A 24,317-nucleotide genomic window follows, 5' to 3' on the forward strand; every position below is an offset into this window, starting at 1 on the left:
TTTTATATGGTCGCATAACCTCTCAGTCACTTCTAATATCCTTATAATTTATAGTAGGGGGTAAATTATTCCTTATAATACATGAGTGATACTCAAGAGTTCCCTGTATAACTCAGCCTGCAGGCTTGTGCCTTTATATTGTCACAGAACCCCTCAGTGACTTTTAATATCCTTATCATTTACAGTAGGGGGTAAATTATTCCTTATAATACATGAGTGATACTCAAGAGTTCCCTGTATAACTCAGTCTGCAACCTTGTGTTTTTATATTGTCATAGAACCTCTCAGTCACTTCTAATATCTAATATTATAATTAACAGTAGGGGGTGCATTATCCCTTATAATATAAGAGTGATACACAAAGTTCCCTGTATAATCTCTGCCTATTATCCTTATAAAAATGTTTTTCTTATTAACAGCGAGGATAACTTTACTGCAGAAAAATTAAGATGAAATAGCCATAATATGTCTATATTTTTACAGTAGGTTTATATTTTGTATGAAGAACTTACCCACTCAACACACCCAATACAAGGTTCAAGACAAAAAATGATCCAAAAATAACAAGGCTGACGAAATATACCCAGGGCAGCTCATAACCCATGGCGTCCTGCATCTGAGAAACATAAAACTTCAGTTAGAAACAGACAAGCTCATTACTATTATTTCACCTGTTTGGGGTTATACAAATATAATGGTAACCCTGTGTTTTGGTTATTTTGTTGGTGAAAATCCTTAATAAAAAAAAGACTACTGGCTAATCCTGCTGCAGTATTGTTTGCAAGGCCTCACTGTGAGCTCTGGTGGAACCTTCTGCTGTTCTTAAAGATGCTAAATACGTTTTCAGCCAAATAAATGGTATGACTACCAAGGGAATGTGTGATACTCCCAGTGATATATCTGGCTGCCACAAACTGGTGTTATCCTAACTGTGGGGCTGGCATATTCTTCACCCATGACCTGTGTGTCTTTTAAAAATCCTATAGAAATGAATGGAGAGTGGCGGAATTTCACTCTAGAGAACTGTGGCGATCTCTAACTTCACTCTTTGATAAATATTCCTATGTCTTTACCCACTACTATTTGTCTGATATTCCTCTGGCTTTGCAGACCCTCAGGACTCGAAGGAACTGCACATATAAGGAGTCAATGTAGTTGTTATTATAGGTGGAATCACACTCCAAGGTGCCAAACAAGCAATGTTGTTATCCAGTGCCACTTACCCAGTAGAGGACATCTGTCCAACCTTCCATGGTGATACATTGGAAAACAGTCAGCATGGCAAAGAAGAAGTTATCAAAGTTTGTGATTCCTCCGTTGGGCCCTTCCCACTTCCCCCTGCACTCTGTATTGTTGAGGAGACATTCTCTTCCATGTCCTGAGAATGCACAGGGGGCTGGTTCCTCCTCTGAAACTAGATCTAGCATAAAAAAAACAAGTTGGGACATACTTGGGTATGAAAAATGTTGCTAAGACCACCAAGTTGCTAAGTCTAATATACTTTTTGTATTTGTATGTTCTTTTTGTGCCCTCTTTCTGTGCTTGTTTATGAAGAGGGGTCTTCATTGTGGTTTGATAGCCAGAAGAAGAGGCACCTGCCACTAGATAGGATCTACGTTGAGATATGATAGTCTGAGGTCAAGAATGGCAAGTTCTTATACTTAGTACAGTCATATTTTTACTATGTGTAGGACCAGTTATACATGATACCATTTGTTAAGCGATGAATTATAATATAGTAATGATGTCATACAAACAAGTCAATGGTAGCAACGGACAGTCCTATCTGGACCAGAACGAATACCACAGGACAATAAACATTAAATAAAGCAGGGGTTCACATCTTTGTTGTGCTAGTATGTTCCTACCTTAACGTCACTTACATTTTTCTTGAATTAGGAGATGTCATGACACCATGAGGACCTAGGTTCAATTCTAGCCAGGGCACTATCTGCAAGTTTGTATGCTGTCCCTGAGCTTGTGTGGCTTTCTTACAGGTAACTGGTTTCCTCTCCAAACCAACCAGACAGCTTAATTGTTATAAATAGCAGGTTTATGATTGCATCTGCATGTATGCATATGAGACATTACAAAAGGACAAGACTGACATTGCCATAGGTATACTGATGAACTACATGGGAAAAGGCATTTAAGGGTCTAGAAATATGTATGTATTTGGTGGGATCTTGTTGAAAACTCTGTGCTATATGGGCACTCACTTTCTTATTATGTGTCATTAGACAGAAGGAGTAGGGCATTACCTGCTAATCCTCTTGAACTAAGGAGATGTAGGACAGGAAAGAAGATTAGATACATTTAGACACACAAAAGTCACATGATTAAAGTGACACCTCCGGTGAGCTCTCTGCTGGGCGCAGTTCCATCTGGGAAAGAATATTTGCTCCTGAGGTAGAGGTTTTGTGGTCAACCATTAAATGCTGATGTTTCAACACACCATGGCCTCCTCAATGTGTTCTAGCACAATAAACACTAAGTATTTCCTCCTCACTGATTTGCCTAAGTTTGCCAGTTAATTATATTTAATTGACCCAATTGTGTTTAACAATGAGCAACGAGCCCCTGTAAGTGTTGGGGAATATCAGTAAAGCCATATAATAAAGCAGGCCTGTCCAGATGTGGTCTGTTTATGGGCATCACAGTCTTCTTTCTAACATTACAATTTTATTGTAATTTACTCTCAAATGTCAGCAATTGCATTTTGGGTGAACACAAAAAGTCGATTATAAGTTTATCTGGAGCATACCGGAACCGATGTAGAAACAGGTCTTGTGCATCCGACCAATGAAAAGCTCCAGCCCAATAATGGCATAAATGATGATTACAAAGAGGACTAGCAAGGCAATGTGCAATAAGGGAACCATGGCTTTCATTATGGAATTTAATACAATGTGTAGACCTGCAAAAACAAAAAGGAGTGTTTATACAACTTATAACATCGGTAACTGAGGCGAAACGAAACTCCAGAGCTTCCAGAACCAACTCAAAAATAGAGAGGATTCTGAGTTCCAGTTTTTTAGAACTAACTCAGGGAAAGTAAAACATTCAAAGTTCAACTCTTCTAGAACTAATGCAATGAAAGTTAGAAAAAAGGAAGTGTTCAAAAGGGAACTCAGCTGAATTCTGGGAATCCTGAATCAGCTGCTGCCTGGAGAGTTGACTACACTTGGACTTACCCAATGAACTTGTTTGCTCATCCAATCCCGTATATGGAATTTAAGCACAATGGGTAAATCCCACTGTGTCTCAAATTAGTTAGTAAGATTAAAGTACTGCCTCCACTAAGACTTCATTTAAAATCCACCCCAGAGGATCATAATAATAATAATAAAACACTTTCTCCAGTGTACTTACTTGGGACTCCAGATACGAGCCTGAGAGGTCGCAGGACACGAAATGCTCGCAGAGCTTTCACATCAAACCCACCAGGTTTTCCACTCATGTGATGGGCGTCTCCTGGCTTGTGAGAGAACTGCTCCAAAATTACACTGAATAATCTGCAGGCAAAGCCAACAATCCATTAACAAAGTGCTTAGGAGTATGAAGTGTTTCTAAACCAAATAAGGTAATAATATTTCTGTTGGCAGTGGAAGGGGTCCTCAACCATTTTTACCCATAAGCCACTTTAAATATTAAAAAACTTTAAAAACACAAGCCTTAAAACGTTCCTAGTGGGTGCTCAGTAAGGGCTGTAATTGATTAATTGGCAGACTACAGGTGGGCCTGTTTGGCAGTATACATGGTCATTGTGCCTCCAAAATTTGCCTCAAAGTCAGAAATACAAAAATGAGCACCTACTTTAAGGCTCCTTGAGCAACAACAAAGGGATTGGTGAGCAACATGTGGCTCACTGATTGGGAATCACTGGTCTAAGGCATCAAGTTATCATAGAAAAATATTGTTGGGATTACATGCAACGTTTAACTGCACTGTCATTGGGACAAGCTCTTTGAAAGGGTTGGACATCTTAGAGCAACTGTTAATCAAGTTCCAAGACCTTGCTTGAAGAGTTCCTTTATCTCAAGTAAGGGTGACGGTAAAGTGTGAAGAAGTGGTTCAAAGTCTGCAAAATTTTGCTTCTGCTTATATCAGCGGCACCAATTAAAGGGACAATATTATGTTTTATTAGCGGACATTTCAAACAGATCAGCTGGAATATATGGAGAGTACCAGCACTTACCCGATAACAACAATCACAAAGTCCAGCAGGTTCCAGCCGTTTCTGATGTAGGCACTAGGGTGCAAGACCAGCCCATATGCAATTATCTTTAGGAAGGACTCCACGGTGAAGATGATGAGGAAGATGTACTCCACTTGTTCCTGTGACACATCAAATATTCTTACACTGGTAACTTACTAAGGGCAGTACCACTCTCTGTACCATGTACACTATTTGGCTTTCAATAAAGTCACCATTATGGAGAAATGTCACCATACCATGCGAGATACTGGACAGGTTCAATCAGAGGCTCAGATTACACATTAGACATTTCAAAATTCTAATGTTTTTGTTTGCTCTGCCACAGTTCAGCTTTCTTATATGCTTTTCCAGTCATTATAATTAAAGTTTACCATGCCCAAATACATCTCTCCATTTACCCCAAAAAACACACCCACAATATGAAGAGCATAGTCTCTATTGGGGCCTGTAATTCAGTACTATTTGGAAGTAGTAATGCATGGGTTGCAATCCATTGAACTGAAAACATCCTGACATTTGCCTGCAATATTTATACCCAAGCCCACCCACTAGTGAGTGTATGTAGGCCTAAAGCTTGTGAGCGTGTGCTGGGAAGGGGTGTTTCTGCCATGAATTGAGTTGAGAAAGTTGCTGCAATTTTAAGCACTTGGACAAGTACTTTTGGATTCAGCCAAATCCTTATGAAAAAGACTGTAAAATCCAGAATAGGGTGCATTTGAGAATCTCTGGAACACAGTGAGAGATGGATGACATTGAAATCAGTAGAATTAGACACAGGAGCCTACTGTTTTGTATGTCTCCCCAGCTACGTCTGAACTATAACTTCCATCTTGTATTTAAGTGAATAGCTTGGATTTACAGGGTAATACCCCTCATGCTTCATGAAAGGGGATCCCTCCAGCTACAGGGAAAAGCCCAGAGATTGTAGGATTACAATTCATTACTGGCTGAACAGTCTAAAATTAGCCGTAACTACAGGGAGATTAGGCTGTAAATCAGGCACAAACCCAGATGCCTGTTCATTACACTCCCCTTTGCATTGTAGAACATTTACACGCATCTTTATTATATCTGATTAAATAGCGTCCCATTGCTTGTAGTATTGTGCCAACACATAGACTGAAACCAATGCAAGCCAAGTGCTTTGTGTACAAGTCTTCAAATAGGTTTATTCAGTAAGAGCTGGAGTTTGCCCAAAACAAAAGGAATAATTGCAATTAAAAGTAGTATAATAACAAATAGCTTATAGAGGAGCATTCAGCGTCGAGTAGAGTAGATCAAGGGGTTAACTTATGCAGAAAAAAAGGGGTCCAGGTACTCAAGCCCCCGACCTTCAGCTCGGGGAGGCAAATGATATGCAAGTAGATAATGAAGGGAAGGGCTGGCACATATCAAACCACACTCGTTAGGTTGATGTAGTTAAAAAAAAGTATTTATTTAGCAAAAAACATCATGCCTTAACTACATCAACCTGTGGTCTGGTATGTGCCAGCCCTTCATTATCTACTTGCATAAAAGTAGTATATATCCATCCCTTTCTATTTCCTTCACTGCTGGTTCTGAAAAACCTGTGCAGAAGCCAGTTGATGTGTATATAATATATTAATTATATAAGAAATTTAACCAGGGACATACTGGTCCACTGGGGCACCGGGGAAAAAATACTAGCGGGCCCTGGAACCCTTGGCTAAACTTAACTGCCTGCCACCAATTCCACAGTGGGCAGCAGTCAGATGGACTCAGGGGGAAGCACTAGTAGTCTGGTTATCCAGTGTGCCATAGAAGGGATCTTTTCCTAAAGAAGTAGTTCACCTTTAAATTAACTTTAAGTATGTTATAGAATGCCCAACTTTTAGTGACTTTTCAATTAGTCTTCATTTGTTCATATTTTTTTTAATTATTTGCCTTCCTCTTCTGCATCTTTCCAGCTTTTAAATGACCCCAGCAGGCAACAAATAGTATTGTTCTGTGACATGTTTTATCCCTTATATTTCTATTCTGTCCCCCCAATAATTATCTGCCTGTTTCATATTCATGCTACGGTAAACTGACAATAAGCAACCAAATGAGTGCTGAACCACCAAGCTGGAGAGCTGCTGAACCAATAACTAATTAAAGGAGTGGTTTACCTTTAAGTCAAATTTTAGTATGTTATAGAACGGTTAATTACGGTATATGAGAATTTTCAATTGGTCTTCATTTTTTCTTTTTTTATAGTTTTTAAATTATTTGCCTTCTTCTTCTGACTCTTTCCAGCTTTCAAATGGGAATCACTGACCCCATCTAAAAATCAGATTCCAGAAGGTTTCTGATGTAGGCATTAGGGTGCAAGACCAGCCCATACACAATTATCTTGTTCCTGTGACACATTAAATATTCTTACACTGGTAACTTACTAAAGGCAGTACCACTCTCTGTAGCCACTAGCTTATAGGTACACTATTGGGCTATCAATAAACTCACCATTATGGAGAAATGACCGCATGCCATGTGAGATATTGGACAGGTTTAATTGGGGCCTGAAATTCAGTACTATTGGGAAGTAGTAATGCATGGATTGCTCAAAACATCCTGACATTTGCCTGCAATATTTATACCAAAGTTCACCCACTAGTGAGTGTATGTAGGCCCAAAGCCTCTGGGCATGTGGTATAAAAAGCAATGAAAGCAGTCTTACCAAATTGTGATTGGCAATGTTGGAATCGTCCTCGGGAAATGGAATGTAGACACCCAACGCCACGCAGTTGGCGAAAATCGTCATGAGAATGAGAATATCAAATGGTCTGAAGTTATAGCATTGAGGAAGAGAACATCATGTCCATCGACTAAGGCAATATGGCTGCTTAATTATCAAACAGGGCAACATGGTAAGGTGGTACTGTGATATATGTAGCCTTGCATTAGCTATTTTATCCTGACAGCAGGATGAATACATAACTAGAGAGAAATATAGATATGGTTATTCACTGCTGTAACTAGAAAGAACTGGGCCGCACAGCAAAATCATTTTGGGCCCCCTAAACTCTAGGAATAAAACATTTTTCATTAACATATATTTAAACTGATTATCAGTCAGTGCCCCACTGGGCTTCCTATATCACTTGGACCCCTAGCGGTAGCAGAGTCTGCATCCTCTATATATTTACTATAGATACACCCATCAAGATAACAGAGGTTGCAATTGGGTTGGAATGGAGGATCTCAGGAAGGAGTACCAATATGAAGCTTCTCTCTCTTACTTTTGGATGAACTAATGATTCATTGTATCATCACATACACTTTACTGACAAAGGATACTTCCATTCTACAATGCTGATGCAGGCCCTTCGGATGGGGTTGTTGAGGTACAGACAAAAGAGAGCCCTTGGGCTCCTATGAACACCCCCGGTTCCCTGGTTCTTGTGCTTGCTGTTGTACTGCCGTCTTTTCTGTGCCTGGGAGCTAGCGGTGGAATTTAAGGTGTCAGTGCCGTTCATCATGGGCCCTCCATCAATGGAGTATCGCCAACAGACCAGAGCCGCCTCTGCACTTGCCATAAATGGCTCCGCCTCCTCGCTGGAGTACGGAGGAGCGGGGCCTGGAACTGGAAAGCACAAGCAAACATAGAATTAAAGGGGGTCTGAAAGCCAACTGGGTCTTTGTATCTAGTATGCATGCTCCTGGTTGGTGATACTAGACATGACATAGCCAGCTTTGGGGGCGCCAAGTTCCCTATACTACTCAGCCCGGTTAAAGAAGAAGGAAAGCTACCGAAGCAGTTTATTGCCAATAGATAAGCCACAATGGTGCAAGCTAGACCACCATTTTTATTCTGTAGAATGCTGTTCCATATCTCAAACAGCTCAAGAAGCTATTTCTGTTTTTTTAGTATAGCAGCTGCTATATTAGCTAGGTGTGACATCGCTTCCTGCCTGAGTCTCTCCCTGCTCACTCATAGCTCTGAGCTCAGATTACAGCAGGGAGGGGAGGAGGTAGAAGGAAGGGGGAGAGAGGAGCACATTGAGCATGCTCAAACCCTAGCCATGGAGGTTTAAGATGAAAGAAGGAAGTCTGATACAGAAGCCCATGTGTACACAATAGACGGAAAGTTACTTTTGACTCAGATCAGCATTACTTTAAGGGTCAGGGCACACGCTCAGATTCATGGAGAATAGTCACCCGGCGACAAACCTCCTCTTCTTCAGGGTGACTAATCTGTAGAATCTGAGCGTGTTGCCCTGACCCTTAAAGTAACACTGATCTGAGTCCGAGTGCCATTCCGCAGGCGATTTACATTCTAGCCAGTGGGAAGGCAGGGGAGGCAGTTTGGGGAGATTAGTCGCTGAGAAGAAGAGCTTTGTCACCAGGCGACTAATCTCCCCAAATCTGAGTGTGTGTCTCCGCTCTCAGGGTTTACTGGTGTATTTATATAGACTATATTGATAAAGCTTACTTCGTTTTAACCTTTCCTTCTCCTTTAAGGGGTAAGATGATGGAGGAGTGTGGTTCCGGAAGAAAAAGGGGGCCCATTGTGGCAAAAGGGTGGTGGGGGGGGGTTGTTCTCTTTTAAAAGACCAATACCACCACAAAATGAAAGGGGACTGCATGCAACAATGAAGTGATGATGGACACAAGATAAATGCCACTCATGGCTCTCCATACACCTACAGGATGAAACACCCTCTCGTATATACAATAATAGGACTGCTGCAAAGAGATATAACTTTTTTTTCTAGGTAAAGTTTTATTGTTTTTATACAAAAAAAAAGCATACATCAAAAATAAAATGAAGTGAGTATAACAACATGTTTAGAACAGTCCTGTGGTTGGTATATTGGTCATTGTGCAAGTATCTGCTCATTAGTGATAAAGATTCTACCAATTTCACAGTTTTTGACAGCAGATGTCCACTACACAGGGAATGGAATAGGACATTTGTAACGTTTTCCTGGATTTTACATCAAAATGTTGTCCTGATGTTCCCAAAAACTGCTTTTTTTCCCCTCTATGAATGCTATTATTTGTGAAATTAAGAGGTTTAAAATACTAACCAGATGTATATTTTGCCATGGTTCTGCCTGTAAATGGTCAATTGCAATTAGTCTGCCCCTTATACAGTCGTGCACCAATCACTTATTGCTTTAGATTGTGTATGTTTCTGATAGAGAGTCTTACACATGCCCCCCATTGTATAACATTAACACTGCAATGCTTAACCCTTGTTATTAACACAGTAAATATTTTATCTTAAAGTAGAACGGACTCCTACTGTAAGAAGCCCTGGGAGACAGGCGCGTGCACTTCTAATCGCGCCAGTTCCTGGGCATCCTTGAGGCGCGCGTCCGGATCGGGACACGCATGCATGACGCTCTCTTCAGCATACATGCTGACGTCATTTAGTCGCCAATATTCAAAATAAAAAGCGATTTCTGTTATTAATTCATTGCCCAAGATAGTTTTCAGTTTACTGATCCTGCTCAAGCTATTTCTCTACAACTATTCTGGTTTTGACTCCTTGCTTGTTTTTGACTATTGCATCTTGCAGCCTGCCACTGACCCTTGCTTGGATTGACTACTGCATCTTGCCGCCTGCCATTTGACCATTGCCTGGATATCGACTCTGACCTTGCCTGACCCGTTGGTACTGCAATTCCTTCTACCTTGGCTGGTAGGATCGCTGCCTGCTTCACAGCAGAGAGTTCCGGGCCCCCAAAAAGGCGTCGGTGAAGACCGGAGCTGGTAGGGCTCTCCTGCTACACCTAAGGGGAATGTCCCGGGAGTTGCGGCTTCTCAACACTACTAGCCGTAACACCTGTGCTTATATCCTTTCAGTACTTGAAGAAAAAGTTACTTTAACACATTTCCCTGATTTTACATTTTTCTGGATTTTACATTTAATTTTTTCCTGGTCCCCTGAAAAACGTAAAATGGGGGGTCTACTGTATCTGGTTCTGGCATGGTTGCCATTTATAAGTCCGTCTAATACTCCTAGTATACACACCTGATGGGTGGGAAAATCTAGTTTGTCTGCAAGGAGATTCATAACCTCCGTCCAGAACTTGGCTACCTGTGGACAGGACCAGGCCATATGTAGAAAGTAGGGATATAACTTTTGAATGTAAATAAAATATTTTCTCTTGATGTTTTTCTTTGCCCTTTTAAATGCCATTCCTGACATTGCTGGAAGACACCTCCCAGCATTCTTTAGCTGTTGAAAGCATGTTTGAGTATGCTGGAGGCTGTAGTCTGACAACATGTGGGTAATCCCTAGTGGAGCGATACTGTTTAAATCCGATGTAATTATTGAGTGCAGTGTCCCTTTAATCTAGAAAGGGTATTTTTGTGTCACCCAACGCAGAAACACTGGATAATTCGTATTAATCACGTCTATATTTACATAAACATGATTCATTGTCCTGCGTTTGTGTGAGAGGGAAATGAATGAACATGTCTATAGAACATATATATAACAAATGTCAAATATGTTTCCTGTTCCAGCCCAAGGCCTACAAACCCCCAAGCACCAGCGGGAATCAGCACTAGGGTAAATGTGAGAAAGGCCTAGAAAACACTATAACAGGCCAATAGTGAAGGCGAGACATTTATGCACTGCAGTAGTGCCATAATTACCAAGGGAGGAGGGGCTGCACCTCTGCTAGGGACATACCCCCCTATGGCCAGAAAGCCTGCCAACACCCTGCCCTGGCAAGCTGATGGCATGTTTTCTGCTGCAAAGTGTTGCCCAGGTGCACTAAAGAATTAAGTAATAAAAATTAAACCAGGAGGCTGAACAAAAGGTCCAAGCATCTCAGTCTTGTAACCCATAGCAACCAATTGTTTCATAAATCGACCTGCACAGTTCAATAAGACCTAACTGCTGACTGGCTGTCGAGTTTTAGCCCTATCATGTGCCATGCTGCAGGGATATAACTGAGGCCTACAGCAGAGAAGGGATGAATACAATCTTCCCTATTGCCCTGCACGGCTGTTACTCCCCAAACACTATATACAGCACCCCACCATTTAGCCCAGACATACCTTTGTCATTTTCTTCTGGTTCTGACATTCTTTCCAAAAAAATGGCTTATGGGGGCCTGGGAATGGGTTAGGACTCATCAAGTCGCTCTAAGAGCTTAAATCCCTTTGCTCTTCAGTGCACCTCCAAATCCTTAGTGCACCCCAATCATATTGTTCGCTCGCCTCTTTCCTCAGTTCAGCGCTAGAAAGAAGGATACAGAGAAAAAGAGATTAATGGACGCATGAGGCTACAGATAAAATGGACCCATGTAATCTGGAGTCAGTAGAAGATGAACTGGGGAGTTCAGGGTAAGGGATTTTTTGGGGGCAGCTATAGGTACTCACCAGGAGGACATATGGGTGCCAGTCACCTCCTCATCTTGTAGTGCCCTTTCTCAGACTGTGCCCGCATCCTGCAGGGTTCCCTCTGCTCTCTCTTCTTCTCCCCCCCCCCCTCCGGCCATCAAGGGATTACCACAGATTGAATGCTGAGCCTTTAAAACAGGTGGGGGGGAGGGATCTGTTCTTTTTTTCCCCTGATATTGGAAATGTATATAAAGTGCTCATCAAATAAATAGCCAACAGTGATGCACAGGAATAATAATGGAATAATATACGTTAGTGTGTAGGGATTAATTAGGAGACACAGAGACAGAGAACTCAGGGACAAGCCATTAATAGTATGCTATAGGAATTACTTATTCAGTTTAAGCTGCTATGAAAGAGGAGGAGACTGGGCAGCACTGCTTGCTTGCACTCACAAAATTGATTGACTGTAGGGTGATTATATTATATCAGTCAGAATGGTGTTGCATTAATAACTGTATTAGTGAGTTAAATCTGTAAAACACCTATTTGCGCAAGTGGAACTATGGAACTAATGCTACATTCAGGCTGCTGCTAATTCCAGGGTTCTCTTGGGGCCTTAAAAGGCTAAAGGGATACCGTTTTTTGGACATCGTCATCTTCAGGACCAAACATTATTTACTCACCTTTTAGGATAAAGAGGAAATGGGCGGATTTTGGCAGCCCCCCTGTCTTACATAGCAATATGTCCCGTATATGAAATTATGGTGACAAAGTCAGCTTTCTGTAGCTAAGGCTAGCCAATTAAATTAAATTAGCAGTCACCTAAAATGCTGACCTCAAATAGCCTTCTAGCTTGGCCACATTGCTTTGGGCCCCCCTAGGAGGACACAGTTTGGGCAATGCCAATAAAGACAGTAATATGATGGTGCGAAGGGTATAACAATAGAGGAAGCAGATCCTGCTGCTGCAGGGGGGGGGTTATAGGGGACCCACAATGCCCTAATTATAATGTGTATAATTTCAATACATATTGGTAAAATTTGTCAACCTCTAGACATTTTGGGTGCCTGATGAAATTACTTGTTGTGGGGCCCAGTAATATTTAGTTACGCCACTGATGTTAATGTGAAGTTAATTTGGTGGTGGTACGGAACAAGGAAAATGCTTGACCCCTTTTTTGCCTCCAGGGTTGTAAATATAGAAGAAGCAGATCCTGTGGTTGCCAGGGGCCCAGGAATGTAGAGGGTCCAGTAAGGCTCTAATTAATGAGCAGTTTCAATATATATTGGCAGACCCATTCCTTGGGGCGTAACTACAGAGAAAGCAGACTCTGAGGTTATAGGGGTCCCAAGTGTGTAAAGGGCCTAATAATGCCTTAATTAATGAGCAATTGCAATATATTTTGGCAGACCCATTCCCTGGGATGTAACTACAGAGGAAGCAGACCCTGTGGTTACAGGGGGCCGAAGAGTGTAGAGGGCCTAATAAGGCCCTAATTAATGAGCAATTGCAATATTCCCTAGGGTATAACTGCAGAGGAAGCAGACCCTGCGGTTGCAGGGGAGCCCAAGAGTGTAGAAAGCCTAGCAAGGCCATTATTAATGAGCATTTGCAATATATATCGGCAGATCCATTCCCTGGGGTATCACTACAGAGGAAGCAGACCCTGCGGTTACAGGGAGCCCAAGAGTGTAAAAGACTTTGTAATGCCCTAAAATAATGAGCAATTGCAATATATATTGGCAGATACACCCCCTGGGGCTTAACTACAGAGGAAGGAGACCCTAAGGTTGCAGGAGGGCCCAGTATGGCCTAATGAGCAATTATATTGGTAGAATACGTCAATTTAGCAACTTTTTGGGGCCCTAGATTTGCTGGGTCCCAGTAACTAGGGTTACCACTTTTCTGGAAAAAAAAATACTGACCTTCCGCTATGTTCTTGCCATTTTTTTGCTATTAATAACATTGGCATCAAGCATCATTTTTACCGACCAGTCCGGTAATCTGCCGGCCAGGTGGCAACCCTAGCAGTAACCCCTAGTTACGCCACTGTTTGCCTCTTGAGGTGACGGCTGGGAACTGTAGTCCAAAGGCACCTGAAGCTGAAGCACCACCCCAGCTAGTTGGACAGCCACACAATGAAAGGGTCAGGTGCCTCACAGGGTTTTATTGAATCATTTAGGGGCCACCTCTGTATAAGTCATAAGCTGGGGGCCCAGGATAGATGCACTGTGTGTAGGTAACTATAAAGAAATGTCAGCAGTCCCTCAGGCCTCTGTATAAAAGAGCTTGACATTACATGCTTATTGTGCTTAATATTGACATGGTCTGTACAACAGGAACAAAGACAAGACTAGAAGCCATTAGACCCCCAGACACTGCATTGCTAACTGGAGTTTGGAAGTGTCAGTAACAGCTCTATAGAAACGACCCCACAAACTCCCATCTGCCTGTCTCACACACTCTCAATCTATTTAGGAACATCAGCTGATTATCACTCGCGTATTCCGCACTACATCTCCCAGCATGGGGCGCGGCACGTTAGCTTCCGGTTCATGCTGCTTTCAAGTTAGCCTGGACAGTGGGAACGCGCGCGGTGTACTGTGGGAAGTGGAGTCCGGAGGCGAGCGGCTTCCTGTGCCATAGTAAGTGCTATAGAGGGAAGAGGCTGGAGCAGGGTGGGCACATACAGGGTCGTACACAGAGCCGGGCGCACTCTCACCCCACACATACATGCATTTAGATACACGGCCGGGGGATAAACAAGCGGCCGTCCCGACTGGGCTATGGAGGAGGTGGATCGGATCCTCATTCACTCTCTGCGATCCTGTGGCACGTAAGTACCCAGCAGCCTCTCTGGACTGGGGAATGCCCTCTGACACCAGGATCATGTGATGTGCTCCTACTGGCACCAGGGCAGTTACACTTGGAATGTCAGGCTCCATTCTCACTCATCTGCATTATCCCTGGTGATGCCATACCTCCCAATGGCACATCTACACTGTGACTGGCAATGCTCCCTATTGGCACATCTACACTGTGACTGGCAATGCTCCCTATTGGCACATCTACACTATGCCCGGTAATGCCATGCCCTCTACTGGCACACCCACACCCACTTTATGTCTAGTAGTAATGCCATGCCCCTACTGGCACAACCACTTTATATCTATTAGTAATGCCTTGCCCCTACTGGGACACCCAGTTTATGTCTAGTAATAATGCCATGCCCCTACTGGCACACTCACTTTATGTCTAGTAGTAATGTCATGCCCCTACTGGCACACCCACTCTATGCCTGGTAATTCCATGCTCCCTATTGGCACACTCACTCTTTTACACTATGCTTGGTAATGCCATGAGCCCTACTAGCACACCCACTTTATGATTAGTAATACCATGCCCCTACTGGCACACCCACTTTATGTCTAGTAGTAATGCCATGCCCCTACTGGCACACTCACTTTATGTCTAATAGTAATGCCTTGCCCCTACTGGGACACCCAGTATGTCTAGTAGTAATGCCATGCCCCTACTGGCACACTCACTTTATGTCTAGTAGTAATGCCATGCCCTTACTGGCACACTCACTTTGTCTAGTAGTAATGCCATGCCCCTACTGGCACACTCACTTTATGTCTAGTAGTAATGCCATGCCCCTACTGGCACACTCACTTTATGTCTAGTAGTAATGCCATGCCCCTACTGGCACACTCACTCTATGCCTGGTAATGCCATGGCCATTGTTCCCTTGTTGCACCCCTGCATAAAAGTTACATCTACTCAAACCTGACTTGGATTGGATTAGTAGGGTCATGTGACATTCTCTATGCATGGGGGATCATGTGACCTGCTCCCAGCATGCAAATCACTATGCACGGTACAAGCTCCATGTGACATACATGTCAGATGATGTAAAATGCTCACTGCTGCTGTGAGTACATTGAGACCTTTGTATTTTGTACAACGTACAACCCCCCGCCCCTCACACCTCAAATTAGGCCTGAGCTTTGGGCAAGAACGGTATTATACTACAGTAAACCCATCACAAGATCCCACCAAGATAAGGAGAGTATCCAATCTGCATGTGCATAGAAAGGGGGAAGTTCATCTTTATTCTCAGTATCCTTTCAGTTGGGCTTCATTCTTTTGAAAGTTGCAAAACTTGTCTGGTGCAATTTAGTAATGCCCTTCCTTCCTTTATGCAGCGAGGTACCCGAGGACATACAGAGTATCCGCCAGTTCAACACAGAGCTTATTGTGGAGGCAGTGGTGAGATGTCTGCGTGTGATCAACCCCTCTCTAGGTACCACCCTCAGCCATGTTCTACCCCCGGGCATGTCTGCACGATTCCGCATCGGCACCAGCTTGGCCCAGGCCTGCCAGGTGAGCTAAATGTCTTGCTTCTCGTTTGCTTTTGTACCCTGGTGGTAAAATGAATCATGGCAGATAGACACCCTACTTATTTAGGAATATAGATCATAAAGGGTCATTATATATCTGTGTGTATACTAATTGTAATTTGTTGTTGCACTAAACTGTGTGTAACAGTGAAGTTGAAAGTAGGGATGTACTGAATCCACTATTTTGCATTCGGCCAAACCCCCGAATCCTTCACTAAAGGTATGCAAATTAGGATTCAGATTCGGTTCGGCCGGGCAGAAGGATTCGGCTGAATCCGAATCCTGCTGGAAAAGGCCGAATCCCGAATCGGTGCATCCCTAGTTGAAAGCATTTTCATTTAACATTTGATCCCAATTCACCTTGTATAATAAAATCCTCCTTGTCTGTAAAAATGAGACACAGCAACAGGGGGAAAGGGAGGGGCTCATTTATGCAGAACTCTCCATTTGGTTGGGTGGGATAGAAAAGGTAATAAACAAAACCATGACCCAACAATGCTTTAAAAGTAATAAAATATAGGTGTTTCATATTATTATATGGAACAGGCATTTTCAGTTGAAGCCTGGCCGTAACATTACTTTCTCTTGTTATTGGAATTAATGACCCTCTTAGTGCATGAATCTATAAACCAGTAAGTGGATATGCCCTCCAAGGTAGCCCTGCCCTTGGGGGTGTTTGCCAGAGGTTGGAACCGCTGTAACTGGAAAGCCATGTCATGCCTAATGTACAGTATAAAGCCTGGCACTTACTATTCCCTCCCTTTGTGACTAATGTATATAATCTACTACTGTGACTACCGTATATACTCTACTAGTGTATATACACTACTACTGGAACTACCTGATATTCTCTACTACTGGAACTACTTACTCTACTGTAACTACGGGTTATAATGTACTATTGTATGTACTACTGGAACTATACAAGCATTTGTCTCATAGGATCTTGGGTATCCTGGAGAAGTGGGCTACCAGACATTCCTATACAGCAGCGAGCCTGATATCCGAGCACTTCTCATTTTCCTGGCTGAGAAACTCCCAAGGGACTCCCCCGAGGATGCGCACCAGCCCGCAGGTAACTAGAGAATAAAAAGTCCTGTGCAAGAATGGCCAATCGCCTTATCAGCAATGGCTGCATCCAGTTTTATCAAACCATACCAACCCAGTGCCAGTGGTGCAACCCATAGTGCCCAGAATCAGGATTCTTTTTTTCCAGGTAAATCTGCACTTCTTCAAAGAGAGATTGCAGCCACCATAAAACAGCAGCTTTCTCTCCCCTGGCTGCCTTCGTCGTGCAGAATCGGTGCTCTCCGGAGGTCTCAGGTACAGTGTTGTCACTGGAGGGCAGTATTTACCTTTCGACTCCAACTAGAAGCCAGCCTGTGGGGTGGGAATGATTAAAAGATGGCTCTGGCTTATAACAAGTTGAAGATTTTGGGAAAGGGTTAGGCACACATATTCATCAGGGTTTGGAAAGGGACGGGTGCTGTGTACTTTCCAGGAAAGCTGTTTTACATGTATTAATTGTTCTGATGTTTAACAAGGTCCGTGTAGGGCTATAAAGTGACTTACAGTATAGGGTTCTAGGGAAGGGATAACCATATAAACCAGTTCGGACAAGGAAGTGGACTCCCAGTGTTAGGAGTTATACATCCCTGCTCTGTAGGTAAGAAGTATACAGTGCAACTGTGCAAGCCTCAGACAGGGTGGAAGTTATACAGTGCTTTTTGATAGGTGTCACCCAGGGTAGGAACTACAACATGCATCTCTGTAGACCTCAGGAAAGATAGGCACTATACAGTGCAGCTCTGTAGACCTTAGCAAAAGGTAGGAACTACATACCGCAGCCCTGTAGAACTCAACAAAAGGTAGGAACTACACAGTGCAGCTCTGTAGACCTCAGCAAAAGGTAGGAACTACACAGTGCAGGGTTGGAACCATACAGTACATCTCTATAGACCTCAGTCAAGGTAGAAACTATACAGTGCAGGGTAGGAAATACACAGTACTGCTCTGTACGTCTACAGCAAGGTAGGAAGTGTACAGTGCAGGCCTCAGGCAGGATAGTAGTTACCCAGTACTGCTCTGTAGGTTTTATTTTGGGTAGGAACAATACAGTGCTGCTCTGCAGTCCTTAGTCAGAGTAGCAGTTAAACAGTGCTGCTCTGTAGGTCTCACGCAGGGTAGGAAGTATACAGTGCAGGTGTTTAGGTCTCAGGCAGGGTGGGGAATACACAGTGTTACTTTCACCTGACACATTGGTTTACTTGCAGAGTTCCTGTCGGTTGCACAGATTTCACTCCCAGCCCTTGTCGTTAGCCAGTGACCCTGCCCTGAAATCCATCCCAGATGGTAAGTATGGAGTTAGGAGCAGAAACCAGCTAAATACACACAGGTATTCCGCAGTCACCTCTTAGTTTTCCTGTCTTCCTGTAGAAAGGAAAGAGTACTGGCAGCGATACCTGCCCTCCGTCACTTCACAGCTGCCTCATCTGCCGTCCGTTGCTGCTTCCCTGCTGGAAAGGAACACGTCTAAGCTCAGTGCCGTGCAGGAGTGGGAAGCAGAGTGGAAGAGTCAGGGTCTGGCTTCTCGTTTATCCCTTGAGGTCAGTGTTGTGTAATAGAAATAGAGTCCCTATCTCTGTATTTTTACTTGAATTCAGGTACCAACATTACCACATAGGTTTACTTCCCCTTTTAGTGTGCTGCAGTATGTTATTGTTCCTGTCACTGCACAGCATAACTCCTCAGACAGATCGCTAATGATACTGGTAGCTCCCCCCCTCTAATGTTGTATGCGCTCTCACCTGTAGGATTACCGGAGCAGGAAACAGCAGCGGCTGCAGAAGCGGATCCAGGAGCAGCTCCGACAGTGCACTCAACTTCTTGCTGAAAATCATTTGCCGTCCAGCTCCTCGCAGGACCTCACTGATATGCTGAGGGCCTTCGACTTGGATGGAGGCTCTGATCAAAAGAAGGGATCCAGATTCACTCGCACCCAGAGGTTCACTTACCAACAGGTACTGTAGCTCTCTTTCCAGCTTTCAAATAGGGGTCACTGACCCCCATCTAAAAACAAATGCTCTGTAAGGCTTCTTTCTTATTAATCATCTTTCTATTCAGGCCCTCTCCCATTCTTATTCCCATCTCTAATTCAAATCAGTGGATGGACCATAGCAACCAGATTGCTGAAATTACAAACTGGAGGGCTGCTGAATAAAAAGCTAAATAACTCAAAAACCAGAAATAATAAAAAAAAAAAATGAAAACCAATTGCAAATTGTCTCAGAATATCACTCTCTACGTCATACTTAAAGTTTTTATCTAAAGGTGAACAACCCCTTTAACTTATTTTTGTATAATGAACTTTTCCATTTCCACCATCAGGATCCTCACACGTTAAAGGAACGGATGCAGAGAGCAGCCGAAATTCTCCCCAAAAAAGATGCACAGGTAAAGAGCATTAATGGCTGTGGAGAGATATGGGGTATTAAGGTGGAATATACGTAGGTTAGGGTTTCAGGGGAGGGTGTAGGAGGTAAGATAGAAAAGGGAATGATCTGTACCACGTCTCTCTGTAGGTAGGTGTAAGCACCATGGCCTCTATAGTATTGTGCCTTTTTTTGGAGCCCAATAGAGAGGCTAAGCTACAGTGTAGGAAGCACACTCCTAAGGCTTTGTTCATAGCATTTTATTGTGAGCTCTGTATAAATGCTGTTCATTCCATATCTTCCCCCACCAGGATGCAGATGCTGAGCAGCAGGAAATCTCATCCTTGCAAGAGCAGATCGACTCCATAGAGCAGGAGATCCGAGGGCTGAGTGAAAGCAACAAACGCCTTCAGCTCACTGTCAGCCAGGTAAGGTCCTGAATGAGAGGCAGGGATAGGGAAAGGGAAGAGAGTGGGCAACCTAAATGGATTGGTTTCATTCAGGTGGAGGGAGAGGCGAACGAGATGCGCCAGAGCTGTGAGGAGAAAGCGAACATCGTCCGGGTTAAGAAACGCGCGGTGGAGCTGCTCCCTGATGCAGACAACAACCTTGTCAAGTTACAGGTATCTCACAACCTCTAACGCCAGACTAAGGGATACATTTTAGAATATATGTGGTCGCCCAGCACAAGCAGTTACTGAAAGGGGGGTAATTTTTTTCTAGCATCCACAGTTCCCACAGTACCAGAGACAGAGATAATTGTTCTAGGATCCACAGCTCCCCAGAGAGAGATAGCAATAGCAACAGTAGAATTAAACCAAGCCATTTGTGAGATGCATGTTTGTCAGATTAGCCCTTAGGTCCTTTTTATAGACTAATTCAGTGTTCTGGCAGCCTTGAGCTATTCTACTGAACTAACCGCCCATGTGATACCCCCTTAAAAAACAGTTAATTCAAGATATCCGATCCCTTTCCTTTGCAGGCTCTGGTGGATGCGAGTGCTCAGAGGATGGCAAATCTCGTAGGACAATGGGAGTCTCACCAAGCTCGGCTCAACGATGAATACAGAGAACTGAAGAGAGTTCAACAGCAGCAAGAGGTATGGATATCCACAGGCTTTCTGGGGGCGACCGACATCTGTCAGACTCTAGGAACTACCCACCTTGCCTAAAGGGTAATCATCACTAGTGAACAGCAAATCTGCTGATTTGGGACACTTTACACAGGGCCAGGGTGTTCAGCAAGTGATTTCCATCCAAGCTAAGACCACAAGAGCCATATACGGCCTTCAAATTAGTTACATAAACCTTTCAAGCTTAATCTCCTTAAAAGTTTGTTTTGCTTTTCAAATGAAGGAGCAGCTGCAGACAGAAGGACCTAACATGAACTCAGCTTTGCTCCAGGGCAGTAAGCTGTTGCAGCCAATCATTTTTCATTATGGGAAGCATGTGGGACAGATAATAGCTTTTTGCTGACTGGCTGCAATGGATACGTGTCTTGGTGCACACAGCGTACATGTTAGCAGACAAGTACCCCACGGTGTGTGTGTGCAGAGGACGATTGCTTAAATAACGTTTACTGGCTATACCAGCCTTTATACTGGAAAGTCACAAGTTTGCCTACCACTGTATCATGTTTTGCATTACCACAGGATGAGTCCTCCCGTTGGATGAAAGATGCCAAGGATTTGTATGAGAAGATTCGGGGATCGGCTGATGAGGCGAAACGCAAGGAGGAGCTGTACAAGCAGCTGGTGAGTATTACAGCTCATGTTCCCATATCATTCTTGGGGAGTGTTGCTCAGCCATATTGTGCCAACAAAGGGTGCTCTAATTGGCTTTCTGATCTATGAACACAAGTCAGGTGCTAATAAAACATGAATTAGGGTTGTCTAAATCAAAAGCAGAACTGTATGGAGCTAGAAGTGCAGAGATGTACAGCTACACCCAGGGCCGGCCTTAGGCCTATTGGACCAATTGGGCCCCGCACCTCTGGGGGCCCCGCACCACAGGGCAGCACAGATAATATTTCCCTCAGCACATGATGCTGCCTGGCCTGCCCCCAACTTTGAGAGTTCAGCCCATCCACAAATCCATAGGTCCAGCCCACCCCCAACTCTGATAAGCCAGCCTATCTCCCAACTCCATAGGTTTAGCCTCCCCCCAACTCTCATAGGCCCAGCTTTCCTCCAACCTTGATAGGCCCTGCCTGCCCCCAATCCAACCAAGCCTGCTCCCAAGCTGAATCGGCCCAGCCTGCCCCAAACTAATTGGCCCAGTCCACTCTCCTATTTCCTCCCTCTCTCTCTTACCCTGTGTGCCCCTATTATGTGCCCCTATTTCATCCCTCTCACTCTCTTACCTTGTCTGCCCCTTTCCTTTCTATTTTGTGCCTGTATGCCCTTATTTTCCTAAATACTTGGTGTGTCAGTAGCCAGCAACACTTTGTCTAGGGGCCCCGCCAACATGGTCCCAATTGGGCCCCACATTTGATAGGATCAGCCTTGGCTACACCCCACTAACCCTTGTTATGTTCACAGCTGTCAGAATACGAGTCTCTCCCGAAAGAGGTGTCCCGAGCTGCCTACACCCAACGCATCCTTGAAATTGTGAGCAATATTAAGAAGCAAAAAGAAGAAATCACTAAGGTATTAGGGGTTGGCCATTGTGGGTTTAAAGAAATATATCTCCCATGTCCTGTTTATGGAAGGATGATGGGATTTTAAGTTCACTTATTTTGGGTATTCTGTGCTGGTGGGCTGGCACAGCTGATAAAAACCACAGGGTGCACCCGTGACTTTTGTTGTGTGTTTGTGTGCCCAGATCCTGTCAGACACTAAAGAACTGCAAAAGGAGATCAACAACCTGACGGGCAAGGTGGACAGGACATTTGTGGTCACAGACGAGCTCGTCTTTAAGGTTTGTCCGACTGCCATCGCTTTGTCAGTGCTCTTGATGTGGTTTGAGTGGTAACAAAAACTTCTACTGTTTCCTGATTAGGACGCTAAGAAAGATGAGCCTGTAAGAAAGGCGTATAAATACCTGGCAGCACTCCATGAGGTGAGTAAACATGAACCATCCCCAGGGGTATTTGTCCAATAAAGTCTATCTATAATAACGCTGTCCTGCGGTTGTCTTCCTGTAGAACTGTAGTCAGCTCATCCAAACCATTGAGGATACTGGGACCATCCTAAGAGAAATTCGTGACCTAGAGGAACAGGTAATCTGGGTTCTGTTCATTCAGTGCCACCGCTGTGTAACTAGGATCGTTAAAGTTAATAATGATCGCCATTGCTTTCAAGAGCACAAAGTGAAACAGCAACATGGCTGCCATTAAAAAACTGGATCTTTGAGCAGAGTGGCACCTATAATCTACATATATCACCCCACATTTTGATCCTGAATGGGGATGCAGCCCCCCATCATTCAAGATAAGCTTCCTCAACTGCTTCAAGCCCCACAGGGTGGACATCCCAATAGTTCCAGAACTTCTGTTCTAGATAATCAAGTTCCCCATTACCATTTCTCCATGCAGTCACTCGGGAAGTGTGTGCCACATGGATACAACCACCTCACTGCTCCTTTTCTCCCCCTACAGATAGAGACAGAGACCACCAAGAAGACTTTGAGTAATCTACAGAAGATCCTGGAAGATTATAGGGCCATTAAACAGGAGAATGCTCAGCTATTGGCCCGGATCAGGGAGGCTTAATGTCTCCCTGCTCTTATCCTCACCTGCAGTTAAACTTGTAACACAAATCATTTCCCCTCACTAAAGAAAACCCACCTACCAAAACAGAGGATTGCTCCACCTGTTTTCTACCTTTAAACAGAAGCGGCCAAAATACCGCAAATATTATGTGAGTAGAGCATTTTTGTACCTTTTTCGGGATCTCCAAAGAGCCGTAATGTTAGTTTAATAATACAAAATCATTATAATAAACACATGCTATAAAATCTCTGGTGAGTTCTGAATATTTGTACAAGCTGAGTTTTCATTTTCTGTTCATGAGGTTACCATATTGACATTTATACTGTAGCCCTGGTGCTGGTTGTTAAGCAGAAGGTGGAGCTGCTGCTCTGTTAACACTGCCTTTGCAGGAATGCTGCACACACATGGTGCTTTGAAGCAGGAAATAACACAATTATATAATTTAGTTTCTTTCTACTCCATAAACCCAGCAATCCATATTATAATAATCCATTATTCCAAAAGGTACTCACTGAATGGCCTCACCCAATGAAAGAGGGAGTAGAGTGCTTATACTGTAGGTATATAGATTCCAAAGCCTTACAGACCTTTTTTGTTTTAGTTTTTCCTCCCATACTTCTCTACTGCTCATCCACCCCCAAGGCCACAGACCAATGTAATTTCTGCAGAAGTGTTTTAATATGTTTAGGAGATGCAATCACTATATTAAAGCAAGGCAGCAGAAATCAGACTGCTTGGCCAAGGGGGTATATAAAATGGTTGGACTTGCAAAAGCCTTCCCTAGGTGGATTCTCAATTCAGTGCCGGCAGCTGGAAGCACTGTGGCTTTGCCCAAAAGAGGAGAAAGCCCCTTCCAAACGACAGTATTTTCCAGGGGTGTAGCCATAGCACTTCTCCAAATGAGCTATGGATGGCAGTAGAGAGCCATGTTTGAAATAAGGCCTGGGTTCCACTCTTCTGGCTAGTATTCACTTCTAGATAAAGAGATTACTTGAAAGTGAATATCTGATCCCAGTGATAGGTACAGATAGCTCCAAGGACACTCCTATTACATTACATTTTAGATTGTAAGCTTCATTGAACATGATATTCAAGCATTGGTGTCCAGTTGTTGTACTGGCAAGACTTTGTACCAGACAAGAAAGAAGGTCATTAATTGGCTGGGAGATAAGCTAAATTGCTCATTCGTACCCAAGGGAAGAATTGTGCAGATCCCTGTGAGACACAGCTCATTTAGATGTAGCGTTA

General features: G+C 43.5%; 2 protein-coding genes across 6 annotated transcripts in view; one reads left to right on the forward strand and one right to left on the reverse strand.

Annotated features, from left to right (window-relative positions):
- Positions 1 to 12,943, reverse strand: part of cacna1f.L (calcium channel, voltage-dependent, L type, alpha 1F subunit L homeolog) — a 35,802-nt gene extending 22,859 nt beyond the window's left edge. For 3 of the 4 annotated variants that reach the window (XM_041573152.1, XM_041573151.1, XM_041573150.1), the window contains exons 1-9: positions 11,561 to 12,943; positions 11,237 to 11,417; positions 7,517 to 7,802; positions 6,897 to 7,002; positions 4,199 to 4,338; positions 3,373 to 3,515; positions 2,765 to 2,917; positions 1,224 to 1,420; positions 513 to 616 (exon numbers count right to left, since the gene is read on the reverse strand). In XM_041573152.1, coding sequence (XP_041429086.1) covers positions 513 to 616; positions 1,224 to 1,420; positions 2,765 to 2,917; positions 3,373 to 3,515; positions 4,199 to 4,338; positions 6,897 to 7,002; positions 7,517 to 7,802; positions 11,237 to 11,264 — 1,157 coding nt within the window. In that variant the 5' untranslated portion in view covers positions 11,265 to 11,417; positions 11,561 to 12,943. The remainder of the gene's footprint in view (positions 1 to 512; positions 617 to 1,223; positions 1,421 to 2,764; positions 2,918 to 3,372; positions 3,516 to 4,198; positions 4,339 to 6,896; positions 7,003 to 7,516; positions 7,803 to 11,236; positions 11,418 to 11,560) is intronic. The other variant, XM_018241028.2, reaches the window with a different exon arrangement.
- A 1,077-nt stretch (positions 12,944 to 14,020) lies between these two features.
- Positions 14,021 to 23,316, forward strand: ccdc22.L (coiled-coil domain containing 22 L homeolog). Of its 2 annotated transcripts, none has more exons than XM_018241057.2 (17): positions 14,021 to 14,169; positions 15,733 to 15,910; positions 16,870 to 17,002; positions 17,144 to 17,250; positions 18,201 to 18,279; positions 18,364 to 18,533; positions 18,741 to 18,947; positions 19,315 to 19,380; positions 19,670 to 19,786; positions 19,862 to 19,981; positions 20,341 to 20,457; positions 21,010 to 21,111; positions 21,898 to 22,005; positions 22,181 to 22,276; positions 22,358 to 22,417; positions 22,503 to 22,577; positions 22,956 to 23,316. In XM_018241057.2, the coding sequence occupies exons 1-17, from the start codon at positions 14,051 to 14,053 to the stop codon at positions 23,067 to 23,069; spliced, it is 1,968 nt and encodes a 655-aa protein (XP_018096546.1). In that variant the 5' UTR covers positions 14,021 to 14,050; the 3' UTR covers positions 23,070 to 23,316. The 2 variants fall into 2 exon arrangements, with proteins under 2 accessions (XP_018096546.1, XP_018096547.1); XM_018241058.1 differs by lacking the exon at positions 14,021 to 14,169 and adding an exon at positions 14,176 to 14,360.
- The last annotated feature ends 1,001 nt before the right edge of the window (positions 23,317 to 24,317 follow it).

This window comes from Xenopus laevis, chromosome 8L (genome assembly GCF_017654675.1).
Source record: "Xenopus laevis strain J_2021 chromosome 8L, Xenopus_laevis_v10.1, whole genome shotgun sequence".
NCBI classification, from domain to species: Eukaryota; Metazoa; Chordata; class Amphibia; order Anura; family Pipidae; genus Xenopus; species Xenopus laevis.